The 26,646-nt window shown below is 48.1% G+C and overlaps 1 protein-coding gene across 6 annotated transcripts; it reads left to right on the top strand.

Moving 5' to 3' along the window:
• The first annotated feature begins 1,074 nt into the window (after window positions 1–1,074).
• Window positions 1,075–25,384, top strand: NAXD (NAD(P)HX dehydratase). Of its 6 annotated transcripts, XM_087435853.1 has the most exons (11): window positions 3,872–4,024; window positions 4,450–4,562; window positions 6,135–6,285; window positions 8,668–8,713; window positions 9,863–9,951; window positions 12,206–12,314; window positions 20,149–20,199; window positions 20,285–20,389; window positions 20,967–21,087; window positions 22,300–22,471; window positions 23,449–25,384. In XM_087435853.1, exons 2-11 carry the CDS (start codon window positions 4,493–4,495, stop codon window positions 23,597–23,599), a joined length of 1,065 nt encoding a protein of 354 aa, XP_087291979.1. In that variant the 5' UTR covers window positions 3,872–4,024; window positions 4,450–4,492; the 3' UTR covers window positions 23,600–25,384. The 6 variants fall into 6 exon arrangements, with proteins under 6 accessions (XP_087291980.1, XP_004423230.2, XP_087291977.1 ...); XM_087435854.1 differs by lacking the exons at window positions 3,872–4,024; window positions 4,450–4,562 and adding an exon at window positions 1,075–1,169; XM_004423173.3 differs by lacking the exons at window positions 3,872–4,024; window positions 4,450–4,562 and adding an exon at window positions 1,176–1,296 and having other exon boundaries at window positions 22,300–22,420.
• The last annotated feature ends 1,262 nt before the right edge of the window (window positions 25,385–26,646 follow it).

Below are 26,646 nucleotides of genomic sequence, written 5' to 3'. Positions count from 1 at the left end.
CCCACCAGCAACAGCCCAGCCAACGAGAAGCCGCTGCCGCCCTCAACTGCTACTTCCCCCCAATGGACTTTGCTTTAGAACAGCCCCTCCCTACTGCCCCCTTTTCTCTATAAAAGCAGCTCCCCTCCTTTGCTGGATTTACCAATGGTTTGCCATAGCACGTACATCCTCAATTGCAATTCCATTGGTTATTCCTGAATAAACTCATTTTGAGCTAAAACAACAGGCAAATTTGCTTCTTAAGCTGACATATTGATGGCCACCACCAGAAGCTAGAGAGAGCAAGGCTTGGTTTTGGACTTCTGGCCTTCAGAACTGTGAGACAATGAATTTCTGTTGTTTAAGCCCCCCCCCCCCCCACGCTCGTGGCAATTTGTTATGGCAGCGCCAGGAAACTAGTACAGAACGCTACTGCCACCCTGGCCTATCCAGGATGGCGCTTCAAACCGGGCGCGCAGGCAGGCAAATTCTGGATCTGTTTCTAATGCAGGGCCATCGCGAGGAGGGATGGGGTGGCGAAAAGAGAAGTCGGGATGCCCTCCAGGTTTGCGGCTAGAGCAGCTGGGTGATGGAGCTCCCACTGAGACGGGAAGGTGGCGGGCCCCGGGCTCGGAGCGGGTTTGGGAGAGACTGAGCTGGACAGACCAGCTTGCAGTCCCGGGGAGAGTCGGGCGGGACCTGAATCTCGGACCCCGCACGGAACAGACTTGGGCTGCGCAAAGGCGGTCCTCGAAGCCCTCCACCTGCTTTCTGGGTCCTAACGCCAAAGGACAGGTGTTCTCACGGCAGCCTGCTTTCCGATCGGGCAGCGTCTGCCTCGATCATTTTCTATAATGCCCTTGCCCAAAGGAAAGATAAAAAACAACCCAGACCCTAAACCGCGAAGACCCGTCTTGATTCTGTAACCCGGGCCGGCTTGGGCTTCGAGTTTGTGAATCATCTGCAACTGGATGTGATTGGCGGAGGCCCGCCTGGGGGTCGGGGCGATCCCGAATCACCGACTACCGCGGATCGGGAGCCCGTTTCCGGCGGCGGCGCGGGGGTGGCCGGGAGTCCGGAAGTGCCCCCCGGGTTGTGGTTCCGGTAGCGGCGCGGGGGCGGCCGGGAGCCCGGAAATGCGCCGATGGCGCTGCATCCCGGCTGGCTGGTAGCCGGGGCCGGCCGGCGAGGTAAGATCGATACCGGCTGTCCCCGGCATGGCCACTCGGGCGGCGGCCGGGGCTGCGGTCACCGGCGTGGCCGTTGTCGCGCTGCTCTCGGCCGGCTTTGCGCTCTATGGGCCGCCGCTGGACGCAGGTACCCGGCCGCGGGCCCCTTTTCGGCCGGAAGACGCTGCCCTGGGGCCGGGGACCGCAAGGGGCCGTGTTTCTGGGGGCTGTAGGGCGGGGGACCGCAAGGTGCCGTGTGTCGGGGGGCCGTGGGGCTGGGTCCGCAAGGGGCCGTGCGTCGGGGGCTGTAGGGCCGGGGACCGCAAGGGGCCGTGTGTCGTGGGGCTGGGGTCTGCAAGGGGCCGTGTGTCGGGGGACCGAGGTCCGCGGGGGGCAGTGTGTCGGGGCGCTGAAGGGCCGGGGACCGCAAGGGGCCGTGTGTCGGGGGGCTGTAGGGCCGGGGTCCGCTTGGGGCCGTGTGTCGGGGGGCTGTAGGGCCGAGGTCCGCTTGAGGCCGTGTGTCGGGGGGCTCAGGGCGGCCAGCTTGCGCGGGCCGGGAACGACGCTCGCCCGCCCCCCGGGCCTCCAGTGGCTGAGCGGAACACGCGAACCCGGCGGCGCTGGCCGCGGCCTTGGGGACAGCCGCGGGGCGGGACGTGGTGCGCAGCCGGAGCAGTGCCGCGTCCACGGCGAGGGCTTGGAGTGCTGGAACCCCCGGGCGGGGGGCGGGGGCGAGGGCGAGCCGCCTGCGCGAGTTCTCGGGCCCGACGGCCCGGGCCCGGGCGTGTTGCAGGGGGTCAGTTGCGGAGGGGGCTAACTCGAGCGACCCCCGAGGACCTTACCCTAGCCTTGGCTGTTACATAGGACGGACTGCGTAGAAAGAAGTTAGGCGTAAACGGAACAGGTGCGTCCTAGTCGGCACCCTCCCCCCGCCCCGTGCCCCCTGGTACGGCTTTTTCTCTCTGTTTGCTCTGTGGATGTTAACATACCTAATACCTTTAAGACCACTAAATAGGTAGCTTGTGTATTGTATTATCTCATTTCTCACAACAAAATGGAGAGATTGCTGGTATCCACCTTTGTGTAGAAGATAGAGGATCTGAAAAAATAAGACTTACCCAAGCCAGGTTTCCCCAGCCAGTGAGTAGCTGAAATGGCAAAATGCAGTTTTGCCACAGTAGTGGTTAGAAAGGTTTTATTGTGTATATGTGTGTTGGGCATGGTCAGAGATAATTGTTAGGGAGTTTTGGCTTTTTGTTTTTCAGCACGATAGTTCAGATGCTTTGAGGAGCATTGAGGGGTCCCTCAGCTTCTGCACCTCACTTAATCATATCAGATGCAGAGGGGCTTCTGGGTACCAGTTTATTCAGAGACTTTTTATTGGTAGCTGTTTGTCTTCAACTCACACACTATGATTAGTTAGCAAGATTTCTCTTTGAGTTTTTTTGAATTTTCATCATTAGACTGACTTGCTGAACTTTCACCACAAAACAGGTGGTGTTCTAGATCACTGACTTCTCATGCTAGCTTTAGGGCATCTCACTTATCTTAAGGACAGCTGTCACATGCTCCAAAATGATTATGATTCACATTAGTTTGAATCACGTTTGGCAGAGAAACATTGATAGCACAGACTGTTGTAAGTGGCAAGTAATTCTGGAAAACAGTCCAGACTTATGAAATCTATTTAATTCTCCCATCTTTCTTAGCTACACTTCTGTAAAACAAACAAAACCAGACAGGTTTGACCTGTTCTTCCAGACTCAGAATTGTCATGAAGACAAAGTTACTTAATAGGATAAATTTTAAGTTGCCTCTTGTTAAGGCCTTTTTATCCTTCAGAACTTTGATGTTTATATTTAAATATTTCTGTGAATAAGTCCAGATGGTGTATGTCAGTAGGTTAGTTGAAACTGTGATTCATTGTGAAATGTGGGGAAATTTAATTGATTTTCCTTTGGCCCTTTTGCTAGGAGAAGGTGTTCATCTAGGGTGAATGGGACAGACACTGGTGAGCAGTGTGGATTTTATTTTGCTTTCATACAATTCCAGTTAAAAACTGAAAATGCTGTATTTCTCAACAGTGATTTTTTTCCTGCTCCCAAAGAGTTTCAGAGGGCAATTGAGAAGGATTTGACTTGTCTTTTGGTTGGTGGGGTGAATATTTGATTAAAGAAAAATGATTTATTTTGCCTTAAAATAGCATTTTCACAAAATGGTATCTTTTGGTCTGGCTTATCCATTCCTAACTGAGGCATCTTCATAGGTCTGTCTCTCTGGGCCTTAGTTTCCTTCTCTGTCAAAGAAAGACAGACTGGCTGCTAATGAGGAGAGTGAAGGACCATGCCCTTAATTCATCAGACATTTATTCAGTGGTTTATTCTGTGCCAGACCCTGTTTGAGGTGACTGAGGGCGAGGGTCCAACATGGAAACATGTGGACCCTACCCTTAAGCCACAGGTGGGAGCTGTGCCACATTCTGTGTCGACAAAGGGTAGTGGGGTGGTCTTAGGGGTATTTTGTGTGTGACTAAGTGCTGTATATAAAGAGATGGTACCTCGCGGCCGGCCTGGTGGCGCAAGCGGTTAAGTGCTCCTGCTCCGATTCAGCAGCCCGAGGTTCGCTGGTTCGGATCCTGGGCGTGCACCGAGGCACTGTTTGTCAGGCCATGCTGTGGCGGCGTCCCATATAAAGTAGAGGAAGATGGGCACAGATGTTAGCTCAGGGCCAATCTTCCTCAGCAAAAAAGAGGAGGATTGGCATGGATATTAGCTCAGGGCTGATCTTCCTCACAAAAAAAAAAAAGAGAGAGAGAGAGATGGTATCTCATAAACCCAAAACATTTTGAGGAGCCCAGAACAACTCTTCAGTGACTGGTAAGTTTGGATTCTACTTTTACAATTTCTAGACTTGAAAAAGCAACTGTATTTCCTGTTCTGGGGGATTTGAAAGAGTGACTGTTGTCTGATACTCTTGTATTGACTATTTATGTTGTTATGCTAGGTATTTTCTAGTTTGAAACAAATACATGGCAAGCGTTTTCGTGACTGCATAGATTGCTCACCAGCAGGCCGTGATTCCATCATTAAATCTGATTATACCAGCTCTAGTGTCTTGCATGCAGCTTGGTGGGGAGCGCTGGGAAAGGGCACTTCCCGGTAACTGTGCATGGTGGAGAGAGAGTGTGCATCCTGGGAATTCGGGGTGTGGGCGGGCATCTGGGCAGTTGAGTGGACTGGGGGGGAGGAGGAGTGAGAGAGGGTTGCTCTGTTAGCTCAGCGCCTCTGTGGCCTGGCTCCAGGTCAGCGTGGGAGGCTGTACTGTGGACTTGTCACTGGAGCGGAATGCAGCCTATGAGGAAAGACTTCGGGAGCAGAGGGATCGGCCAGCTGTACTGTCGTGGAGCAAGCCTAGGTGTGCCTTCTCTTGGCCAAAGGTTTACAGTGATTCTGTTTCGAGTTTTAACCCTGTGTTGGTTTGGAAGGTGAAAAGGTGTTTGGGCTGGTGGTAATTAAGATTCTCTTTACATCTGGAGGTCTAAGCATCTGATGTATCAGCTGAGACATTTATAGCTACTCATTAAAGAAAATTACTTGAATAATTTTGTTGAATAAAAAGTAAAACTGTAAGAGTGTTATTGGAGATAAAGCTGCTTTAGCATATGGAGCTGAGTCAGCTCTCCGTCTTCATTTGAGCTGGTGACACGTCTAGTTTCTCTCAGCTGCTGAGATTGTTGGAAGGATAAAAATATTGGATGCCTTGTTTGAGAAAATATTGTTTATATCTACGAACATCCTTTAATTCTAGAGAAAATATAGGCTTTATTTATTCATACAGTGGGCTCTATAGAACATCGGCATTTCTCTCGCAGATAAGCTGTTTTAAATATTAAGGCAAAATATACAACGCAGGAAGTTTTTCAAGAAAGACCAAGTAAAATGGAGCTATTTAGAGACCATTCAAAATGATCAAATTATTTTAAAATGCCACTTTCAACCCAATGTAAGATATGTTCTATGTTTAGAATGCTATTTCTTTTTTTTTTTTTTATAATTTTATTTATTTATTTATTTTTTCCCCCAAAGCCCCAGTAGATAGTTGTATGTCATAGCTGCACATCCTTTTAGTTGCTGTATGTGGGACGCGGCCTCAGCATGGCCGGAGAAGCCGTGCACTGGTGCACGCCTGGGATCCGAACCCGGGCCGCCAGCAGCGGAGCGCGTGGACTTAACCACTAAGCCATGGGGCTGGCCCTAGAATGCTATTTCTAGGTTATTTAATTAGTATCTAATTGTGTGTTGGAAGTAAGACTGGAAAATTAAATTGAGAATAATATGACTCTGTCAGACTCGAATGTGACAGTGGAAAGTAAGAAATGGGGGTGTTGCTTTTCCAATTTGAGAGAAGAGACCTGATAAACTTAAAGGAAGATTGAAATGAAATATGTGTAGTTTATTAAGTAATAATGCATTTTTAAAAAATTTTTATTTATTTATTTATTTATTTTTTCCCCCCCAAAGCCCCAGTAGATAGTTGTACATCATAGCTGCACATCCTTCTAGCTGCTGTATGTGGGACGCAGCCTCAACATGGCCAGAGAAGCGGTGTGTCGGTGCGAGCCTGGGATCCGAACCCAGGCCGCCAGCAGCGGAGCGCGAGCACTTAACCGTTAAGCCACGGGGCAGGCCCAGTAATAATGCATTTTTAAAAAACTTTCTGAAAGATTACGTAGACTTCCAAAATATCTGGAACATTTCGGAAACAAACTTGATATATACAGCGTGTGTTAGTGTTGTGTTGTAATTTCTAAACATCATTTGCTTACAGAAATAAAATAGTGAAAGCTGTGGATAAAAATCTGGTGTTCATATGAAGTTAACTTGGGGAAGTGTTTTGGTTAATGGGGTAGTTTGTTTAAGTCTCTGTTCTTTATGTATACTCACAGATATTTCCCTTTCTGAATGATTGCATTTTCCTGTTTCTCAGTTTTAGAAAGAGCGTTTTGGCTGAATAAAGCACATTCGATAAAGGATATGGAAACTACTTTTCAGTTGGTGAGAAACATCATACCTCCTCTAACTACCAAGAAGCACAAAGGCCAAGATGGAAGAATAGGCGTAGTTGGAGGCTGCCAAGAGTGAGTGACTTGGAGATGTTAATGTTGAAACAATCCGTCTCTGTTATCTGGCTGTCTGCCTACCTGTCAGCCAGCCAGCCAGCCATCCGTCCATCTGTCTGTCCAGTCGGACCCCGTTTCTAGACATAGTCTGATACTGTGACACTTGGTCATTTTCAGTGATGAACTTGGATCGAATGGGAGAAAACTCTGAGGGGCCCTGACTGAGCTGTTTGCTGGTGTGTGTCACTGTTAAGGTTTTGCCTGTAGTGGGGGGATAAGACTATTTTTTCTTCCTTTATACTTTTCTGTATTGACCCGAGTTCATACTATAAACATGTATTACTTTGTAATCAGGATAAAAACACTCAGCATCTGCTTGGTTTACTTTGTTAATTTAAAGATATTCCTGGAATTCATTTATGAAATTTGACAGATCCTAGCTTTTCTCAAGACCTGTTTTATCTTCTTGTTTTATATATTTTGCTGCCCTGTTGTTTGGCACACAGATATTTATAATTTGTCCTTGTTTGAAAATGATGCCTGCTGCCTTTGAATTAAATTCCACCTGGGTTACCGTTTCAGTTTCTGCTTAATCTCTCTTTGCATTTATGTGCTGTCTCTTTGCCTAGCCCCATATTTTCAACAGTTTATTGTGTAGTTAGGTATATTTATTGTAAATAATATGTAGCTAGAGTTTGTTTCTTTACCCAGTATGACAGTGACTGCCCTTTTTAATAAGGAAGATAAACCTGTTCTCATTTAAAGTCTGCCTGATGCACCTTCTAAAGCTGGTCATGTTTCCTCTTTATTTTATTTGGTGCTTCCTTTTTTTCTTGCCTTTTGCTAGGGTTTTCCTTTTATTAATTTATAAATCTTTTATACTTACTTTTTTTTTGGTGAGGAAGGTTAGCCCTGAGCTAACATCTGTTGCCAGTCCTCTTTTTGCTGAGAAAGATTGGCCCTGAGCTAACATCTGTGCCCATCTTTCCTCTATTTTGTATGTGGGACACCTGCCACAGCATGGCTTGATAAGAGGTGTGTAGGTCCCTGCCCGGGATCTGAGCCCGTGAACTCCAGGCCACCGAAGCCGAGTGCGAGAACTCAACCGCTGTGCCACCGGGCCAGCCCCTAAATCTGTTATACTTTCAAATTCAGCTCGTGGTTGTCCTTTCTAACTACCATGATGAATTCCAAGTGCCACTCAAGGGAGAGAGTGTTGGTGATTGTTTGCCACAAAGGTGGACCCTTCAGATGACTTTTCATCCCCTTTGCCCTCTCTGGTGTCCAGCTGCCTTAGGTAACACTTGGTCTAAGATTTCCTAGCTGAACCCATAACTACTAACATAACTCTGTATACTGCCAGACGCCCTGCTGCCTATTTCCTGCCCTCCCTGGGGGTCTGCAGTTTAGATGGGGCCCTTGGCGTCTTCTGGCATGTTCTTTGAGCAGAGTGTGTAGGTGACCCCCTGCTCCTTGCACATCCACTGCGCCTGCTGTGCAGGTGGATGGAGCTGGGCCTTGGCTGAGTGGGATTCCTCGGGAGCAGTCATTTCCTCTTGGTAATCTGTGCATGTGATCGCCTTGTCCTCTAGCTTCATTTGCGCCTTAAAAGTCTGTGAAAATTCCCTTTCATTTATAACACATTCCCTGTGTGTGTGTGTGTGTGTCTGTCTGTGTGTGTGTCTGTGTCTTTATGTGTCTCTCACATGTCCTGTCCTTTGCCATTTCTGGCCCGCTGGTGGCCCTGCACTGCAGGAGAGTGTCACGTGTGTAGAGTGCACTGTGTTATCCCCAGTTTCTTTTTCCTGGGTTAGCAAATCTCTTCACTGCTTGGAATTGACATAAAACCTTACAGTCGCTCATCTCATGACAAGTTCAAGGATTTTCCTTTCTGTGCTTGAGGCAACTATAAAAATAGAGTTACAGGCATTCTGGAACAATACGATGGAAGCGAGAGGGAGGTGTGTGAGTTTCTTCTTCTTCTTTTTGTCCTGGGTCCCCTGGCTGGCCTGCAGTCTGAGATGACTGTTGCCTCTGTGCACTGTTGCTCTCGGGGAATGGGGCACTGTCCACTTGGAGTGTTCTGAACTGTGGTCACCTCAAGCACGGCGTCTTTCCTGGCAGATTCCTTTGGTTAACTCTCACCGTCTTCTCCAGCCTTCAGTTTGAGCATAGCCTTACAGAGGGAATGCAGTCACGGGGAGCCAGAATTGGCCTCTCTTGACATGGTAGAAAGGTCTCGTGTGAGAGACTGACCTCTCTGGTTCTGATCGTGTTTACTGAGCCCCTGTCAGGAGTTGGGCGCTGTGCTATGTGCTTCATGTCTGTGTAATTTATTGATAAACCTGGGGTGATGGTCTCATGCTCAGAAGTTTTTGACTGTGAATATCTTCTTTTTAGGTACACGGGAGCCCCCTATTTTGCAGCCATCTCAGCTCTCAAAGTGGTATGTTTACTTATAGCTTCTTTATTGGGAAGAGTTGGATTCTTCAAATATGATTAAAGAAATGTTTTCTGGGGCCAGCCCCATGGCGTAGCGGTTAAGTGTCTGTGCTCCGCTGCTGGTGGCCTGGGTTCGGATCCCGGGTGCACACCAACACACCACGTGTCAGGCCGTGCTGTGGTGGCATCCCACATAAAGTGGAGGAAGATCGGCCGGATGTTAGCCCAGGGCTAGTCTTCCCCAGCAGAAGAGGAGGATTGGCAGACGTTAGCTCAGGGCTGATGTTCCTTACAAAAAAAAAAAAAAAAGAAATGTTTTCTGATAGAAATCTATATGACATCCTAGGGTGATCACGGGTGAGAGAAACACCTTTAAATCTATCCTGACCTCTTGGGCAGTGACAAAATAACTTGAATTGAAACTCCTTTTTGGGGCTGGCCTGGTAGCACAAGCGGTTAAGTGCGCGCGTTCCACTGCAGCGGCCTGAGGTTCGCTGGTTCGGATCCCGGGCGTGCACTGATACACTGCTTGGCAAGCCGTGCTGTGGCGGTGTCCCATATAAAGTGGAGGAAGATGGGCATGGATGTTAGCCCGGGGCCAGTCTTCCTCAGCAAAAAAAGTGGAGGATTGGCAGATGTTAGCACAGGGCTGATCTCCTCACAACAACAAAAAAAAGAAACTCATTTTTTTTAAACTACAGTTTTATTAGTGTTGTACTTCACCACAATCATCCTGGGATGCCTTTTCAGTCCAAGCTTAGTCAGTTGACGTCTTGTAACCTGGGCAATTTCCCGTGCATTTTGATCCAGTCCTGACGGCCCAGTCAGCACAGTTAACGTGACCTGCACTGGGCCCTGTGGCTGTACTGCTTCCTGCGCACCTCGTAGGTGGGCAGCCTAAGCCAGTCTGGTCGACTGGCCTCTTAGGTGGCAGCAACAGTCCGCCTTTGTTTCCAGGTCTTTTTTCAGCCTACGTCCTTCTCCTAAGCTCTAGTTGAACTGCTGTCGTCGGATATTTGTCTTTTACCGGTAGTGTTGATTAATTTGAATGGTTGAATACCACGTGTCCTGTGGGGTGTGGGGAGTGCCACAACCACTTCGGGTGTCTGGGGCGAGTCCTGCTTTGAGTCAGCCTCTTGTGCTCATTTCTCAGGGCGCAGATTTGTCGCACGTGTTCTGTACCCGGGAGGCCGCGCCTGTGATCAAGTCCTACAGCCCGGAGCTGATTGTCCACCCAGTTCTGTGAGTGGGGCCACTGGGAAGCTCTGCCTGCCGAGGCTCTCTGCGGTCACGGGCCTTCTCACGCTTGCTCTCTCAGAGCCTCTGCTGAGTAGCTGCTGTACGGGGGCTTGGTAGGCAGGTGCTGTCAGGAGAAATGAGAAGACTCTAATGAGCCCGTTGTCTGTGGTCAGAAGGAGACAGACAGACAGCCGTGTGCTACAGCGTGGGGTGACATGCCTAGGGCTGCTCCTGGTGGCCCATCAGAAATGGCTGAAAAGTCCTAGGTCCAGGAGAGGTCTGGGGACCTGCCTCTGGCAGTGCTTCTGTGGCAGGAATGGGGGGCTGTCGGGCAGTAACAAGACTGTTCCCTCAGCACGTTTCCGCTGCCAGGCCCTGTCCTGGGTTCCACGGGGACAGCACCGGACCAAGCAGGCATAAACACCCGCTCCCCTGCAGCTTCCTGTCCAGGGTGCCCCTGTGCCCTGGAACTTTCTGCAGTGATGAGAGTGTTCTCTCTTGGGTGCCGTCCAGGACTGTGGTCACTGACCACATGTAGCTACCGAGCACCTGAAATGTGGCCACTGGGACTCAGGAACGGAGTTTTTACTTTAATTTTAATTAAATTTAGATAGCCACATGTCACTGGTGTCTACTGTGTTGGCCAACACAGCTCTGGAGACAGACAAATAAGTAAGATAACAGTGTGTCCGAGGGAGAGCAGGAGCAGGGAAGGAGACAGAGTGCTGGCTGTGTGTGGGTGCTGTTTGGCGTGGGTGGCCTTTTTAAGAGGATGCTCATGGGCAGTGGCACGGAGAGTGCATTCAAGTCAAGACCCGAAAATGGTGAGGGAGCAAGTCCTGCAGACATGGGGGGCTGGGGCACCCTCCATACGCTGGGAAGAGCTGGTGCAAGAACTCAAGCTGCGGGCGTGTTGGAGCACTTGGGGGCTCAGGGTGCACCAGAGAGGGGGGACCAGAGAGGTTCAGGGCCAAGCCTTGCAGGTCATGGGGGGTCGTTGTGAGGGTTTTTGGCTCTCACGTAAATGAGAAGGGGGCTGCTGGAGCATTTGAGCAGGGGAGGGGCAGGACCCAGTTTACGTTTTGAAAGGGACGTCTGGCTGCTGTGTTGAGAATAAGCTCTTGGGGCCCAGGGTGGAAGCAGGGTCCCACTAGGAGGCTGTTTTAAGGGTCCTGGTGATAGGTGAATGATGGGTAGAAACAGGAGAGGGGTCAGATTCTGGGTACATTTGGGAAGCACAGCCCCAGGCTCTGCTGACAGATGGGATATGGGGTACAAGGAAAAGATGAGAGTCATGAAGGCCACCCAGGGTCTGGTCCAAGACAGCATCATTTAGTGAGGTGGGGAAACAGGGGGAGTGGGTTTGGGCGGTGGTGACGATCAGGAGTTGGGTTTTAGGTGTGTTTTAGTTGCCTGTTAGACATCCAAGCAGACGTGGCTGGTAGGCAGTGGATAGGAGTGAGGCAGTCAGGGAGGGTGTAAATCTAGGAATTGTTAACTTCCTTGTGGAAGATGTTTAAAGCCAGGAGACAAGGATAAGGCCACCCAGAAGTGCATGTAGGCAGGGAGGGCCTGGCACGCAGATAGGTGGGGAGGTGGAAGAGGCCAGGAGGGGTGTCCTGGAGTCAGTGAAGAATTGTTGACAGACTGTTCTAGAAGAGCCCATGTCCCTATAGTCAGTCAGAGATGAGGACTAAGAATGGTGGTTGGATCTCACAGACCTCAACAAGGGCAGCTTTTGTGGGGGACAGCCTTATAGAGTGGGTTCTTAGAGTCTAGGAAATGAGATGATGAGCAGGACGGTGTTGCGAACAAACAACAAAATCCTGTGCAGCTGTCGGTTCTTGTTTTAAATGAGGGCGCTTCATGTTAGAGAGGGTCAGCTGCATGAGTCGTTCAGATGACTTCCCCAGTATGTCTGACGTAAGGGACCATCTGTAAGTGTGCAGAGTATATACTGTCCTTCTTTGTGATGGAAACAAACTGGCAAAGGTAATTTTGAAATTAGTCATAACATCTTATTCCAACTTGTTTTAGATGTTGAAAGCTAGACATCTGCGTTGGGGCGTTAGAAGGTGAACCAGTCTACAGAGAAGACTGGGAGACATGATGGCTACATGCAGGTTGGGGTCCTGGCTTGGATCCTGGAACAGGAAAACGACAGGGGGAAGAACTGGAGAAATTCAGAAAAATCTGTAGTTTCACTAATAAATGAAAACGGTGAGTGAACCGTTCTGCCCTTCTTTTCCTTGTTTAGTGACAGCCCTAATGCTGTTCAAGACGTGGGAAAGTGGCTGCCCCGACTGCACGCCCTGGTCGTCGGACCTGGCTTAGGTAGAGACCACGTTCTTCTCAGCACCGTCAAGGTATGTGGTAATGTGTGGAATTACTCCATGCGCCTCCCCCGGGGGCCTTGGCGCCTAGATCCCCTGAAGTCAGGACGGAAGCATTTTTCTTGCATTGTCCGTTGTGTGGTGTTCTGTGTGCCTCTTTGTCGGGTAATTAAGATGGATAGAATTTGATTTGGGGGATAGAGGAGGAACTAAGGATAGTGATGATCTTAAAACCAAACCAGATTGAAGGAATCTGTTTTACTCCTGGGGCACTGGCTCTTGCATGCTGCAGCAGGAGGAAGTCACTGTGGAACTGCTCTGCTATTTCGTGAGTGTCGCCCCGCCATTCAGGTGTTTTATACCCGACGGGCTAGGGAGCCCCAGCGTCCAGGCTGAGCTTTGTTAGCATTGGACAAGGTTTGGGGCCAGGCTCGAATCCACCCCCCAGCATGACCCCCTTCCTGCTGGGGACCCTGGCAGCTTGCTCAGCCTGCTGGGCCTCGTGCCTCCCCTCTGAAGGGGGTGACTGTGCCCCCGGGAGTTACTGTGAGCCGCATCTTGTAAAGTGCTTTGCACAATGCCCAGTTAGGCCCAGTACGTGATACAGCAGGGACAGTCGAAGTCACTGTCACAGATGCCCTGCGTGGGAGAGGACTTTATTTTTGCTTAAGTTACACATTTAGATAAAAACCCAAAAGGTATTTTGTTGGTTCTAGCTTTTTGTTATCAGCTGGGTTCTCTTGAAAGCTCTGTTAGTCTAATTTCTTAACCTGGTGCTTCTCTGATCTTCCTGAGTTTCTCGTTGGGTCTAAAAAACCCTGGGTCTCAGCCCCATAGTCCTGTTGGTTTGCAGCTTTGACCTCGGTTGTGTTCCCTGCCATCCTTTTCTTTCTTTTTTTTTTTGTGAGGAGATCAGCCTTGTGCTAACATCTGCCAATCCTCCTCTTTTTTTGCTGAGGAAGACTGGCCCTGGGCTAACATCCGTGCTCATCTTCCCCCACTTTATATGGGACGCCACCACAGCATGGCTTGCCAAGCAGTGCGTCAGTGCGCACCCAGGATCCGAACCGGTGAACCCTAGGCCGCTGCAGCGGAGCGCACGCACTTAACCACTTGCACCACCGGGCCGGCTCCCCTGTCATCCTTTTCTGATAAAACCAGCACACACACAGCCCAGCCAGGCTTGCAGTGATACGGAGTGGGCATAAGACCCTAGTTCACCCTCTACGTGATACATACATTCATTTTCTTTTTCATTTATCATTTATGCTCTTCTTTATTACTAAAAATTCATTTTATGCCTACTTTTACTCTAAAAAGATGAAAATAATTTTTTATCGTCAAGAAGTTGAAATAGAAATAAATACCACCTGAGATCAGGGAAAATAAAAAGGTCTGGATGGCATGCCAGCCCTATTCTGTGTTCCCTCTGCCCAGCATTCTCTGACCCTCTGTGGGTGGACACTGCCCCCCCAGACCTTCCTGACGTCCCCAGGGCCCTTCTTAGTGCTCCATGATGCCTACCCCCGCCCCAGCCGTGGGAGAAGGCAGTGCTGTAGCCACACGGGGGCTGCGAGTGAGCTCCAAATGAAAGAATGTGCCTGACGCCATAGAAGGTGTGCGGCCACATGCCCTTTTGAAATTAGCTATAACATGTTATTCCAGCTTGTTTTAAATGTTGAATGCTGGACATCTGCGTTGGGACATCAAGGAGTGAAGCAGTCTACAGAGAAGACTAGGAGACATGACTTCTCTGAAGTTGAGGAAGTCCAGAAGTCTAGGAATCCCCCGGCGAAGGGCTGGCAGTCATACTACACCTGATTTACCATCCTCATCATTGTCAGTAACCGACGGGGACTCTTCTCAGCTCAGCTTTTACCTTTTGCATTAAATTGAACAAAAGCTTGAGTGAAAGGAGGTGTATGGAGCTGTGGTGTTAGTTGTATTTTCTTAGCAATCTGATTGTAAAGGACATTTTAAAAAGGTACAGGTGTGTTGGCTTTACAGCATTTAGTGAGAACATGAATTTTAAGGCTGCCTTCCATGACGGATCTTCCAGTTCCAGCCTATAGGGTGAAAGTTGGGGTTTGAAATTTCACTTTCTTCAAACTCGTGAATTATCACTGAGGAGAAACAGTAGCCGTGACAGGTGACTGGGGTGAATGGAATTGAGCGGTGTATTCTGACTTTAAAATTGATAGTAGATCCATCAAAGGGTTGATTAAAACATACGTTTCCTCTGGAGGACATCATGCTAAGTGAACTAAGCCAAACGCGGAAAGACAGATACTGCATGTCTCCCTTCTGTGTGAGTCAGCATAGTGGAACTCATAGAAGCAGGGATAGAGGATGGTGGCTGCCAGGGCCTGGGGTCAGGGGCACACACTTTCAGTTACACGTGATGAACAGGTTCTGGGGATCTAATGGACCGTGTGGTGACTAGAGTTAACAGTGCTGTGGTGTATACTTGAAATTGGCCAAGAGGTAGGTAGATCTTAAGTGTTCGCACCACAGAAAAATAGCCTTCTCACCTGTGTCTGGTGATGGCTATGTTAATTAGCCTGATGGTGGTGATTATTTCACACTGTGTACATATATCAAAACATCAAGTTGCACCCCTTAAATATATAAGATTTTTAGTTGTCAACTGTACCTCAATAAAGCTGGGGAAAAAATTTAAAAGTAAAAATAAAACACGTATCCTGAGTCGTGCCTGGTGCTCACTCAAGGAACTGAAGAATGCCTGCAGATACCTCTTTGAATTTAAAAGTTTTTTATTTAATGAAAATTCTCAAAACAAAGAAAAGGAGGCCACTGTGTAGAACTGGAAGCCGGCCGACGTCTGTGGAGTGCTGTGGAGTGCTGGGCGATTGAGCGGTTGTGAACAGAACGTCGCCTGCTTCCCTCCGCTCTGGAGAGAGAAGCTGTGATAACAGATGCCTGGGGGGTGGGGGGCAACTCCTCTGGGCCATCTCTTAGAATATGCATTCTCCTACGAAACCTGCGCAGATCGTGTTAATCCCACCTCGGGGACCATATTTCAAAGGGAAACATTCTAATACAAGCGTGGGATCCTGATTTGTAGACATGTATATGGAGTGTCTATCTGTGATCAATTGGGGCATGATTACGCAGACTTGATACATTGTTTGGCTGGGATACCATAATCATTTTTTTTTTTTTTTACGACCATATTACAGACAAGTGGATTGTGTTCAACCAAAGAACATTGTATCTAAAATGCTAAAATAAAAAAAAACGATTACAGCAACATAAAAACATTTATATCAGGAGGGATCAGGCGTGAATTTAACGTGAAAAGAGCTAGAGTTCTCTCTACATCGTTGTTTTCTCTGTGAATTTAAGTTTGTAATAAAAAATTTAGTATGTTTATCTTAAAAAAAAAACTAACACTTTGCAGTGTGCAAATTAGAAGGTGGAAGGTGAGTGTGTGCCTCACTGCCCTTCCCAGCCCAGACGCCTGAGTTCACATGTCCATTCATTCTTTCCGGCTTCTCTCCCTCTGCATGTGAAGTAGCGCTCCTGGTCCTGAGAACTGCTAACATTTCATGAGCATTTCCTGTGTTCCAGCTAATACAAAGCAGTGCATTATGCTTTCTTCCTTACTAGCGTCCCGCTCAGGGCCTGCTGCATAGCAGATATTTATTAGATGTTTTCTGAATGAATTCATTATCTGCTGTAATCCTGAAAACAACCCTGTCAGATAGATTTCTATTCCTATCCTCGTTTTTCTGATGAGGAAATTGAATCCTGGAGAAATTAAATGACATCCCTGAGGTGGTCATGTAGCAAGTACATTGGGGAGGTTTTTTTTTAAACAACTTTATTGAGATTTTTACATACCATACAATTCACCCATTTAAATATACTAGTGGTTTCTGTAAATACTCTGTAAATATACTAGTGGTTTCTAGTATATTTACAGAGTTGTGCAACCATCACCATGATCAATTTTAGAACATTTTCATCACCCCAAAAAGAAACCCCATTCCCATTAGCAATTGCTCCCTGTTCCTTTCAACCTTCCCAGCTCCTGGCAACAGGAATCTACTTGCTGTCACTATGGATTTGCCTGTTCTGGATCTTTCATAGAAATGGGGTCATACAGTATGTGGCACTTTGTGACTAGCTTTGTTCATTCAGCATAATTTCAAGGTTCATCTATGTTGTAGTGTATGTCAGTATTTCACTCTTTTATGGCTGTTTAATATTTCATTGTGTGGCTAGACCACATTTTGTTTATCCATTTATCAATTGATGGACATTTGGGTTGTTTCCACTTTTTGGCTATTATGAATAATGCTGCTATGAACATTTGTTTACAAGGTTTTGTGATAACTTTGTTTCACAGGGAACTCCCAGTGTTTTCCATAGCAGCAGCACCGTTTTACATTCCCATCAGCAATGTGTGAGGGTTCTCATTCTCCACATCCTCGCCAACACTCGTTGTTGTCTGTCTTTTTAATTACAGCCATCCCAGTAGCTGTTGAAGGGGAGGAAGACTATCTTCTACCCACTCTGGGTCCTTTCTGGCTGGGCTACAAATTAAATTGACATGAGACCAAATAGTAGAAAATCAGAGTTTAATAACATGTATACATGGGAGAAACCAGGGAAACTGAGTTTCTCCACAAATGGCGGAGGTTTTTCTCCTTATATTGTATATTCAGGTAGACAGAGGAGGATGTTGAGTTAGTGGTTTGGGATTTCAGAGGGGAAGAAGACAATTTACATGGAGATGGAAATGCAAATATTTGTCAGACAACTCTTTACAGGGCCACCTATAGAGAATGTGGCTGGAGAGACAGAATTTTTGATAAGATGGGTTTGTTGGTGCCTTTCTTATTTCATCTATTTTACATTATACTACAGCTATCATATCGTAGTGGCTCCTTCCTGGAACAGGCCTTCTATGTTAAATTCTTTAGGCAGTTAGTGGGGGAGGTCAAATGTCTGTCCGAGAAAATAATCAAAGTAAAGAGACATATTTTGATCTCCTGCACTGAAGTGGTGTCTTATTGTGTGTGGATGTGTTTTCTCATTGTGATTTTGGTGTACATTTCTTTGATGGCTAATGATGTTGAGCATTTTCTCCTGTGCTTATTGGCCATTTGTGGATCTTCTTTGGAGAAGTATCTGTTCATATCCTTTCCCTATTTAAAAAATTGTTTGTCTTTTTATTATTGAGTTTTAAGAGTCTTTATATATTCTAGATACAAGTCTTTTATTAAAGATAGGACTTGCAAGTATTCTCTCTCATTCTGTGGGTTGTCTTTTCATTTCCTTGATGGTGTTTTTGCAGCACAAATTTTTAATTTTAAGTCCAATTTATCTATTTTTTCTTTTGTCACACATGCTTTTGGTGTCTTAGAAGATTTTGCCTGATCAAAGATTTGCCCCTATATTTTCTTTTAAGAGCTTTATTGTTTTAGTTTTTATATTTAGGTCGGTGGTCCTTTTTTATTAATTTTTGTATATGGTGTAAGGAAGGGGTCCAGCTTCATTCTTTTGCATGTAGATATCCAGTTGTTCCAGCACCATTTGTTGAAAAGACACTTCTGTCCTCCAGTGAGTTGTCTGGGCATCCTTGTTGAAAATCAGTTGATGTAAATGGAAGGGTTTATTTCTGGGCTCTTGTTTTTGTCCCATTCATCTGTATTGCTGTCCTTGTGCCAGTACCACACTGTCTGGATCACTGTAGCTGTGCAGTAAGTTTTGAAATTGGAAAGTGGGTGCCCTCCAACCTTTTTCTTTCCAAGATTGTTTTGGCTATTGTGCTTTCCATGCATTTCTGTGAGTTTTAGGATCATCTTGTCAGTTTGCAGAATAGGCAGCTGGGATGTTGGTAGGGATTACATCAAATCTGTAGGTCAACATGGGGAGTATTGCTGCCTTAAGAATACTGAGTATTCCAGTTCACACGCTGGTTTTGAAGCAGAGTTTTCCGGACCTAGAATGCAGGCTCTTGACTGACTCATCTCATACTACATATGCTCTTCTGCAGCTTGCTCTTCCTGCTTCACGACATGTCCTGGAGACTCTTTCTTGGCAGAATATGTAGATACGCCTCATTATTTCTAATAGCTACATCTTAATACACCATAATGTATTTAGTTCATGTAGGCTGTTTACAGCTTTTTCATATTAGTGATGTCTTGAACATTCTTATATGTATATTTGTCCATTTCTTTTGGGTACTTTCTTTAGGATAAATTTCTGCAAATTCTGTTGCTGAGTCAGAGAGCTTGTAGCAGTCAGTTTGCCACCAGGGGGCTGCCCTTGCCAGGACTCTGCTCCGCGGTGCCATCCTTCCTTCTCACTGCTGCCGCTCTCTTCTTTAGGAATGCTCCTTGTTTTACTTTAGCTGCTCTTGTTACTGGAGACGTCACGCTGCTTTTCAGCCGTCACCCTGCCTTTTCTGGTCTGTGTGTGGCTTGTGCGTTCCTTTGCCATTCTTCCTTTGGGTTCGATCACTAACTGGATAGCAGCTGAAGCTGCAGTTTGGAGAGGGCTGGTGGTGATGTCATCAGCCAGTCTCACTTGGGGCTGTTTCCTCGATCCTCTGTGAGCTGGAGACCCCGGCTGCTGCTAACCTCAGCAGTCCTTGCAGATGCAGTTAGAGCTGGCAGGTTTCAACGCACGGTGTACTTCACACAAACCCTCTGAGTGATGGGAGCAAAATCGGTCCTTAAATGCGTGACTTTGGCGGGCAGGTCTGTGTGGTGCTCTTAATCATGCCAGGAGACCTGAGTGTTACGTGATGTTACATTATTCAAATACTACCCAGTCGTATTGACTCACATTTCCCAGTGTTTGAATATTCACTTTAGGCTACTGTTCTTTGTAGGACCTTCAATAGGAAAAATACAAAGAGATAGAGATGTCAGTGTTGTGGCCAGACACCACAGCGTGAAACTAGAGATGGAGAAAATCTGAATTAGCAAAAGCCGAATCAATGTTAACAGTAAAGCCAAACTCAAGGCAAGCAGACAGAGTATTGTCCTGTTAAAGAAGGAATGAGCTTCCATGGTGTCCCGCACCCTGACCCTCGTGTGAAGGGGCTTCTGGACACCCTCTGAGTGTCAGCAAAGTGTGACTGAGAATGTCGGCAGGGCGGCTCGTGCTGTGTGGGGTGTCACGCTGCACTTTTCTGAATGATAACTTGTAATTAAATAGATGTGCATGTATCTTTCAGTGTTTGATTTCTACTTAGCATATATTTTTTCACTGTTCTCTTAATTTTTTCTGTTATGAAGTGGCTGTATTAGGTAGAGCTCATTTTTACATGCTAGTACAGTATATAATCTTGTCATAAAATACCAGTCCATAATAATAAGCAACCATATATTGATCATATATATATAATTTTTTTTAGCAAAAAACCTTTGAGACTTTTAGCATAACCTTTTCAGAGAGAAGTGATTTTTGTTGATTATGGTCACTCATTATTTTCAAACACATAAAGTGTTATGAAAAATACATTAAAAAAACTAATGATTTGGGGAATTCCCAAGACTTCAGATTTCCATCTCTGAATCCTGAAGATTAGCATCTATTGGAAATCTGGAGAGGCTAGCTTGGGGTCAGCCTTCATGGACTAGCCTGGGACCCAGCACTGTGTATGACAGTGCCCATGGGCTTATGTCTTCAGAGTTCCAGTGCCCTGCCTCACAAAGGGAGTCTGTTGGTTCATTTGGGTCTTCTTTGTTTATTTTATGCATTTACTTTATTATTTTCTATCTGTTGATGACGTAATGTTGAAATTCATCAAGGAACTGCTCGGTTTTCTTTAATTCGTCTGAGAGGTGATGTGCTTGGTGCTCAGTGTGGCTCTCTTTTCTTGCAGGGCATTTTAGAAGTGTCAAGGGCCAGAGATGTCCCTGTCATCATCGACGCAGTGAGTGTGGCCTCTGCTCTCCTGTCCCCTCCTCACAACTGGGCCCCCAAGGCCGTGCAGTAAACACATGTCCTTGTCTGTGCAGGATGGGCTGTGGCTGATCGCTCAGCAGCCGGCCCTGATCCAAGGCTACCAGAAGGCTGTTCTCACTCCCAACCACATGGAGTTCAGCAGACTTTCTGAAGCTGTGGTGAGTTTGTTGACCACTGGAAAGTCGGGGTGCAAGCCCTCCTCATCCTGAGGAGGGGTGAGGGACAAGCTCTGCGGTTCTGCCCCTACTCGTCCTCGTGGGTGCATCTGCAGGGACTGACTTGCAGACTGCGAGTGGATGCATGCGTTCTACGATGCACGTTTTTCACATGCTAACAGTGTTGCTTTTTTCTTGGTATTGCATGTAATGATGGGGCATCTTCTAATCAGTGTGTCTTAGTATCACTTCTGCAAATGTTTAAAATCCCAGCTATGGACAGAGTTTTTTTACCTTTGGTCTGACAAGGTAGGGATGGGCACCAGAGCAGTATTTCTGCTATGAGCTGGTGTGGGCATCTACCTGGAGGACTTGCTACCCACGACACTCTGGGCCTCCTGCCACCTGGTGGATGGAACTCATGTCTCTGTGGGCGGGGCCAGAGCTCAGCCATTAGCAAGTGCCTGGGGGATTCTCTTAGACATGCGAGTCTGAGGACCAGGATGTTCACTGTGTCCACAATTGTGGGCTCCTTTCACGTATCTGATGACAGCCTTGTTTGTGGTGTCCCATGTAATAGCTGGGAGACCCCGTGGACAGCAGCGATCCCCAGGAAGCTGTGCTGAGACTCAGCCAGGCCCTGGGGAATGTGACCGTGGTCCGGAAAGGGGAGCGGGACGTGATCTCCGATGGCAAACAGGGTGAGTGGCCTGGGGCTTCCCCCTGTGTGTCGGCCAGCCAGCGTGATCATGCAGGGCACGAGCCCCAGGAAGACCTCTCATTCACACATGGCACACGTGCTTACCCAGCACAGGCACTCACTCATGTCACACACGCACACATCATATACATCACTCGTGTTTCACACGTGTTCGTATAAGTTCCACACCAAGGACTTCCTACTTTGCGAAGGGAAGTGACAGCGACGAGTGTTGATCCTAGTTGATGCCAGGTGCAGTGGCTAACGTTCTGTCAGTGATTTACAGGAGACAGTCCGGTGGGCAGGCGGCTGTAACTGCAGGTGGTACTCCAGGGTCCCCGACCTGCGCCTCCATCTGGCCTGTGGCATAGGTGTAGTTGAGTATCTCATGGCGTTTTGTTCTGTTTTATAAAATGACTGGAAAATGAAGAAACCGTAGGAGCTGACACCAGTGGTAGGAATCACCAGGCGCCAAATGTGGTGAATATTCCAGTCCCGTTCTTTCCACCGGAGGCTGCAGACGGTTGAGCAAGAGCAAGATGGAGGCACGGGGGGAGCACCTAAGACGCGCTGTGGGCACTCGTGTCAGCACAGGGAGATTCGTGGCCGTGGATCGATTGTATCATATCTGCAGCCTCCCGAAAACAGGAATCCTCCCTTCCTTAAAAATCTGATATGGAGGCAAAAAGCACACCAATTATTTTAACAGCATTTAATACAAAGAATTGTTGCCTAGGTGTAGAGTTGCTGGCCCGCTCACGCAGGTCAGGGCCCACAGAGAACGGGAGGCACGCTTAGGCATGTGTGTGCACTCACGCTGGACGGGAGATGCAGAGTGTTCTCTGAGGGACCCTGAAACCTTCGGGCTCTTGTATTGCTGGAAGGTGCTCTAGACTCTAACACATTCAGAGAATACAACAACCCACTTTCAAGACATTTTCCAAAGAACCAGAAACTGCTCATTGCACAGCATGAATGAAATCGTAACGGTCATGGGCCGAGTCTGCGCAGGGGGCGCTGGCGCTGTGCGTGTCTCCTTGGAGTGTGAGGTGCCCTGGCAGGCTTGGCTTCAGGAACTGTGGGACTGAGGACCCTGCGTGTGCCTGTGTAGCTGCACTCTTCTCCGTAGATGATCTAGAACATACCTCCAGCAGAGATGAGCGCATCGTGGGCGCCGTCACCCCTCTAACCCTGTCTACCTTCTGCTCTGCAGTGCTCGAGTGCAGCCAGGAAGGCAGCAGCCGCAGGTGTGGGGGGCAGGGAGACCTCCTTTCAGGCTCCCTGGGTGTCCTGGTGCACTGGGCACTCCTCGCTGGACCCGAGAAAACAAATGGGTACGGCCACATCGTCATCTCTCCTACTGTGAAATTTTTGAACTGCGTAAGGTATTTTAGTAGCTCATACATTTAATAAGTAGCCGCTTAGAACATTCCACATGAGATACTGGTGTTGTGTGTGAGAGATCCCAGGGCAGGGGTGGATCCCAGAACATTGGCCTGGGAAGCTTGTAACTCTCTGCGATGTCTGGGCTCCGCCCTGTCCATCAATGCTGATGGGCTCGTGGCATCAGTAGTTTTTAAAGCTCTCCAGCGAATTCTGCTGTGCCGCCGTTTGAAAACACTGTTCTAGGAGGACTAATGTGTACCGTCTGTAAAACAAGATATTAAGATAGGAAACATGCGGGGCAGAGGTAAGGTGGAGCTGGATGCTGTCCTGAGGGATGCGAGTGTTCTTTAAGAGGGAGCAGAATTCTACGACGCGGGCTCTGGCCCATTTCTGCTGTCGGACAGCTTTGTGAGTGAACTCAGGCAGTCCCACCCCTCTGTGAGCCTCGGTTTCTCTTCTCTACACTCAGCATGGTGACAGTGATGGCCCCACATGCCTGGTGGGATGTCCCGGGTCTACAGGGCCCAAGAAGTCGAGGTACACCTGGCAGGCAGGGAGCACCGGCCAAACGGGCCCAGTGGGCGTGTGACTGTGGAAGGAGAGGCTCTAGCCGGAGTCTAAATTGTGGCAAGAGCCAGCTTCTCGGATTCGGAGTATTCCCTCACATCTGGGCACTGCAGAGCACTTGCAAACCAGCACCACTAAGTGCTGGTCTGGTTTCACCAGCAGGAACTGCTGTGTCCGGGCCTTCTCCAGACGCCTAGGTATTTTCCATAAGCCTTTTAGGGAGTCTCACTGTCGGGTTAATGGTTATTCTAACTGAAATAAGCTGCTTTCTGCCTCAGGGGCATATTAGACTTGAAATTGCCAATTTGGGGTCTCAGGGTAGGAAGGGGAGGGAAATTCAGAGCCTGTGCTGGCTGCAGGCCCTGAGGTCTGACGCAGCAGGGAGGCTGCTGACTTCTCTCCTCTTCAGTTTCAGTCCTCTCCTTGTGGCTGCCTTCGGCGCGTGCTCCCTCACAAGGCAGTGCAGCCGCCAAGCCTTCCAGAAGCATGGCCGCTCCACCACCACCACTGACATGATCGCAGAAGTTGGACCTGCATTCACCAGTCTCTTTGAAACCTGAGCCAGTGCGGACTGGAAGGAAGTGAACACACAGCGGGGGTGATGGCATGTGTCATGGGAAACCCACATCCAGCACATCCGAACCCTCTGGGTGGCAGCGCAGAACAGCTGCTCGGGAGGGTGCTAAGTGTAGGATACGTGGGCTGACGCAGAAATTCCAGGATTTGGAATGTCAGATTTTGGCTAAACTAATATGTAGCTGGAGATGTTATAGTGACACTAAACAAAGTATTCCTGAACTTTTCTTAGCTTCTCAGCAATAAATGAGAAAAAATGAAGAGAATCACACATGAGAATGAGACAGTCTTTCCACCAGCTCAGCTGAATTTGTGGGCTTGCTCCGAGACCACAGAGTTCTGTTTTAATCTCTCTGAGCTTGTTTTTTCTCGTTCTCTTTACTGACATGCTTCATGTTCCTTTTACTTAAGCAAGAAGTTCCCGATTTATCAGCTATTCCTCTGAGGGGGATCCATCAGTCATTTTCAGATATCTGCTGTATCTACTGTGAAGAATGGGTTCTGCATTTTTTTAACTGAGGCCCACTAAAGGATGTGGCATTCGTTCTGGAACTCATTTTTGTTTTTTAAACAGTTAGGTTGAAAACGTCTGGGCAGAAATACTAAGCCTTGGTTATTTTGGTTAGTTGGTTGAAGTATTTCAGAACATCCAGTTTGACCTTGGCAATCTTTGGGAGGCACTGTGGGAAAGTCAAAGAGGGAAACTCAATAGGATCCTGATACCTGAACTTGGGGTGGGGGCTCTGAAACACCTCGTGTCTCACGCTCACTCTGCCACGTCTGTGTGCACACCAGTCCATGTGCTGGCTGACAAGCCCCAGCAGGGCGCACAGCAGAGGGAGGCATGCCCGCGAGAGCTGTGGTGCATTCTTCCTGACGTGGCCCATCAGTGTGCTCTTGGGAGGAAGCAGACACGTTAGACATGTGGAAGGCTGGGGTGCTGGGTCTGGAGGAAGATGGCACCAAGGAGGCTCCGGGGGACTGAACGTCGTCCTCACGCCTGCGGGACGGCAGGTCCTCCTGCTTTGAAAGTGGGTGTGTCCTCAGGAAGACTGAGATTCCATTCGGGAAGTGGGTACTCTGCAACTGTAGCACCTGAGACGTCTGTCTCGTTAGCCTCTGTGACCGTCAGCCTCTAACTTCTGTCTGGTTGTCGGTATGGAGGTTGTTTGTACGGGTGCTTTTCTCAGTGGCCGGAGTTACTTGTTTTCTCTGGTCATTCCTCAGTGGGGTGTGTTTGAGTTGCCCTTGCATACGTTTCAAGCCTTCTACAAGGGCAGGACCTGTCTGCTTCCTCTGAGTCTGTCTGCCCCTGACAGTCACTCGTGGGTGATACTGTGATTCAAACACCTCACCCCAGATGGATCCTACTTTCTTTAAAACCAGTAAGATTTATTAAAAAACATTTGCCACTGTTATTTCACATCTAACTTTAGAAGCTTCACCATCTATATGTAAACTTCTCCAGAAAAACTGTCATGGACATTTTTTCCTTTGGGGAATTACACCTAAATTCTGGTAACTGTTAAAAGGCAGATCTGGTTTATTACAATGAAGAGTTTTGTATTTTTTTCTTAAACAGCCAAAACCCACCTTTCAACTTTCCTAAGGGAGGACATTGTCAGATACTGGGGAGATAAAAATATATAAGGCTGTCTAATGTTATTTCACCAATGCATACCAATATTGTTAAAATGAAGTAATTTGAAGAATAAGCCTGAAATGTAGCCATTTCTTTCCATAGAAAATAAAATCAGCAATCACAGAAACTATTGTTATGTTTTTTGTTAAGTTTTTGCTCCAAGTACAAAATCCCTTTGCTTAAGGGAGATAGGCCAATATGTTAAATGCAGTTAGTCGTCGCTTCCTTGTTTCACAAACCTGTGTGTGCTCACCAGCTCCAGCGAAGGACCCTCTCTTCCTGCGAGCTTCCCTGAGAGCAGAGCAGCAGCACAGAAGTACGCATGCGTGGTCAAGTCAGGTGTCCAGCCGTCGGGACAGCTGCTCCCCGAGGACTGGATCCACCCTATTTGGATGTCTCGTCGTAAGGGGTCTCCCAGCCATCTGGGGTGTTGGCTCTGCCAGTCACTAGTTGGGTCACTTTTAGCATTCAGCCTCTGAACAGGCTTCCCTGTCTGTAGACTAGGAACAGCAGTGCCTTTTCAGGTCCTGAAGGCCAGTGACAAAGTAAACACGGCTGCCGAGCCGTCCTAGTGTGTGCTTACCTGCTGCCCGGGGCTGGGGCCACGCGATCAGTCTCCCAGCTTGGTGGTAGCGGACAACAGGGTGGGCCCGGTCAGGCTCTGAGAGCCGGGGGGTGCTGCAGGAGGGTCAGCCCGTTTCCTGCTGGTTCACTGAAGAGCTGAGCTCCCCACCTGTGACAAAAGGCCAGGACACAGGGCAAGGCCGCCAGCAAGTGGGGTCCAGCTTGGCCAGCTGTCAGTCACACCCATGTCTTGCCCCTGCCAGGCTCCTCCAGAGTTAACCCCTCTCGAGCACAGCCCTGGCCCCTGTGTCGCTCAGGCAACAAAGGATGGTGATGGGACACCACAGAACCAACTGTTAAAAAGATTAAACCGAGTAAACGTGAACAGCTATCAGAATGTGGCAGAATGACCACAGAGAGTTTTCTTTGCTATGTTTTTCTATGACTTTAAAAAATTTTTTAATTGAGGTAACGGTTTGTAACGTGTAATTTCAGGTGTACATTATCAGTTTCTGAATAGACTACATCATGCTCACCGCCAATGTATGCTTTTCTATGATTAACATATTACTATCATAACGAGAAAAACAAATGTCAAAATGCACCATCACCTCTGGGCGGGGAGCCTCCATGGTCGGGATCACCCCCAGTTCAGCACTGCCCAGCACTTGAGGGCTGGGCCACTTCCTCCTGCTTTGGACCAGGCGACATGGCCACATCCCCCAAGACCCTCGGGATAAGGGGCGTCCTTGGAGCCTCTGCCCTGTCGGCCCCATTCGCAGGTCCCGTCTGCCCTTCCCAGGATGTCTTCAGGGACCCCCTTTA

Source organism: Ceratotherium simum, chromosome 10, assembly GCF_057802395.1.
Source record: "Ceratotherium simum simum isolate JZ-2026a chromosome 10, ASM5780239v1, whole genome shotgun sequence".
In the NCBI taxonomy this organism is placed as follows: domain Eukaryota; kingdom Metazoa; phylum Chordata; class Mammalia; order Perissodactyla; family Rhinocerotidae; genus Ceratotherium; species Ceratotherium simum.
Note: the sequence above shows the minus strand (reverse complement) of the source record. Positions and strands in the feature narration are given on the sequence as shown.

Excerpts from the sequence above, each read along its gene's own strand:
- NAXD (XM_087435851.1), top strand. The coding sequence starts at position 1,197 with ATGGCCACTCGGGCGGCGGCCGGGGCTGCGGTCACCGGCGTGGCCGTT. Across the intron at positions 12,315-20,148 it reads TTCTTCTCAGCACCGTCAAG|GGCATTTTAGAAGTGTCAAG; the intron begins GTATGTGGTAAT and ends CTTTTCTTGCAG. Across the intron at positions 20,390-20,966 it reads GCAGACTTTCTGAAGCTGTG|CTGGGAGACCCCGTGGACAG; the intron begins GTGAGTTTGTTG and ends CCCATGTAATAG.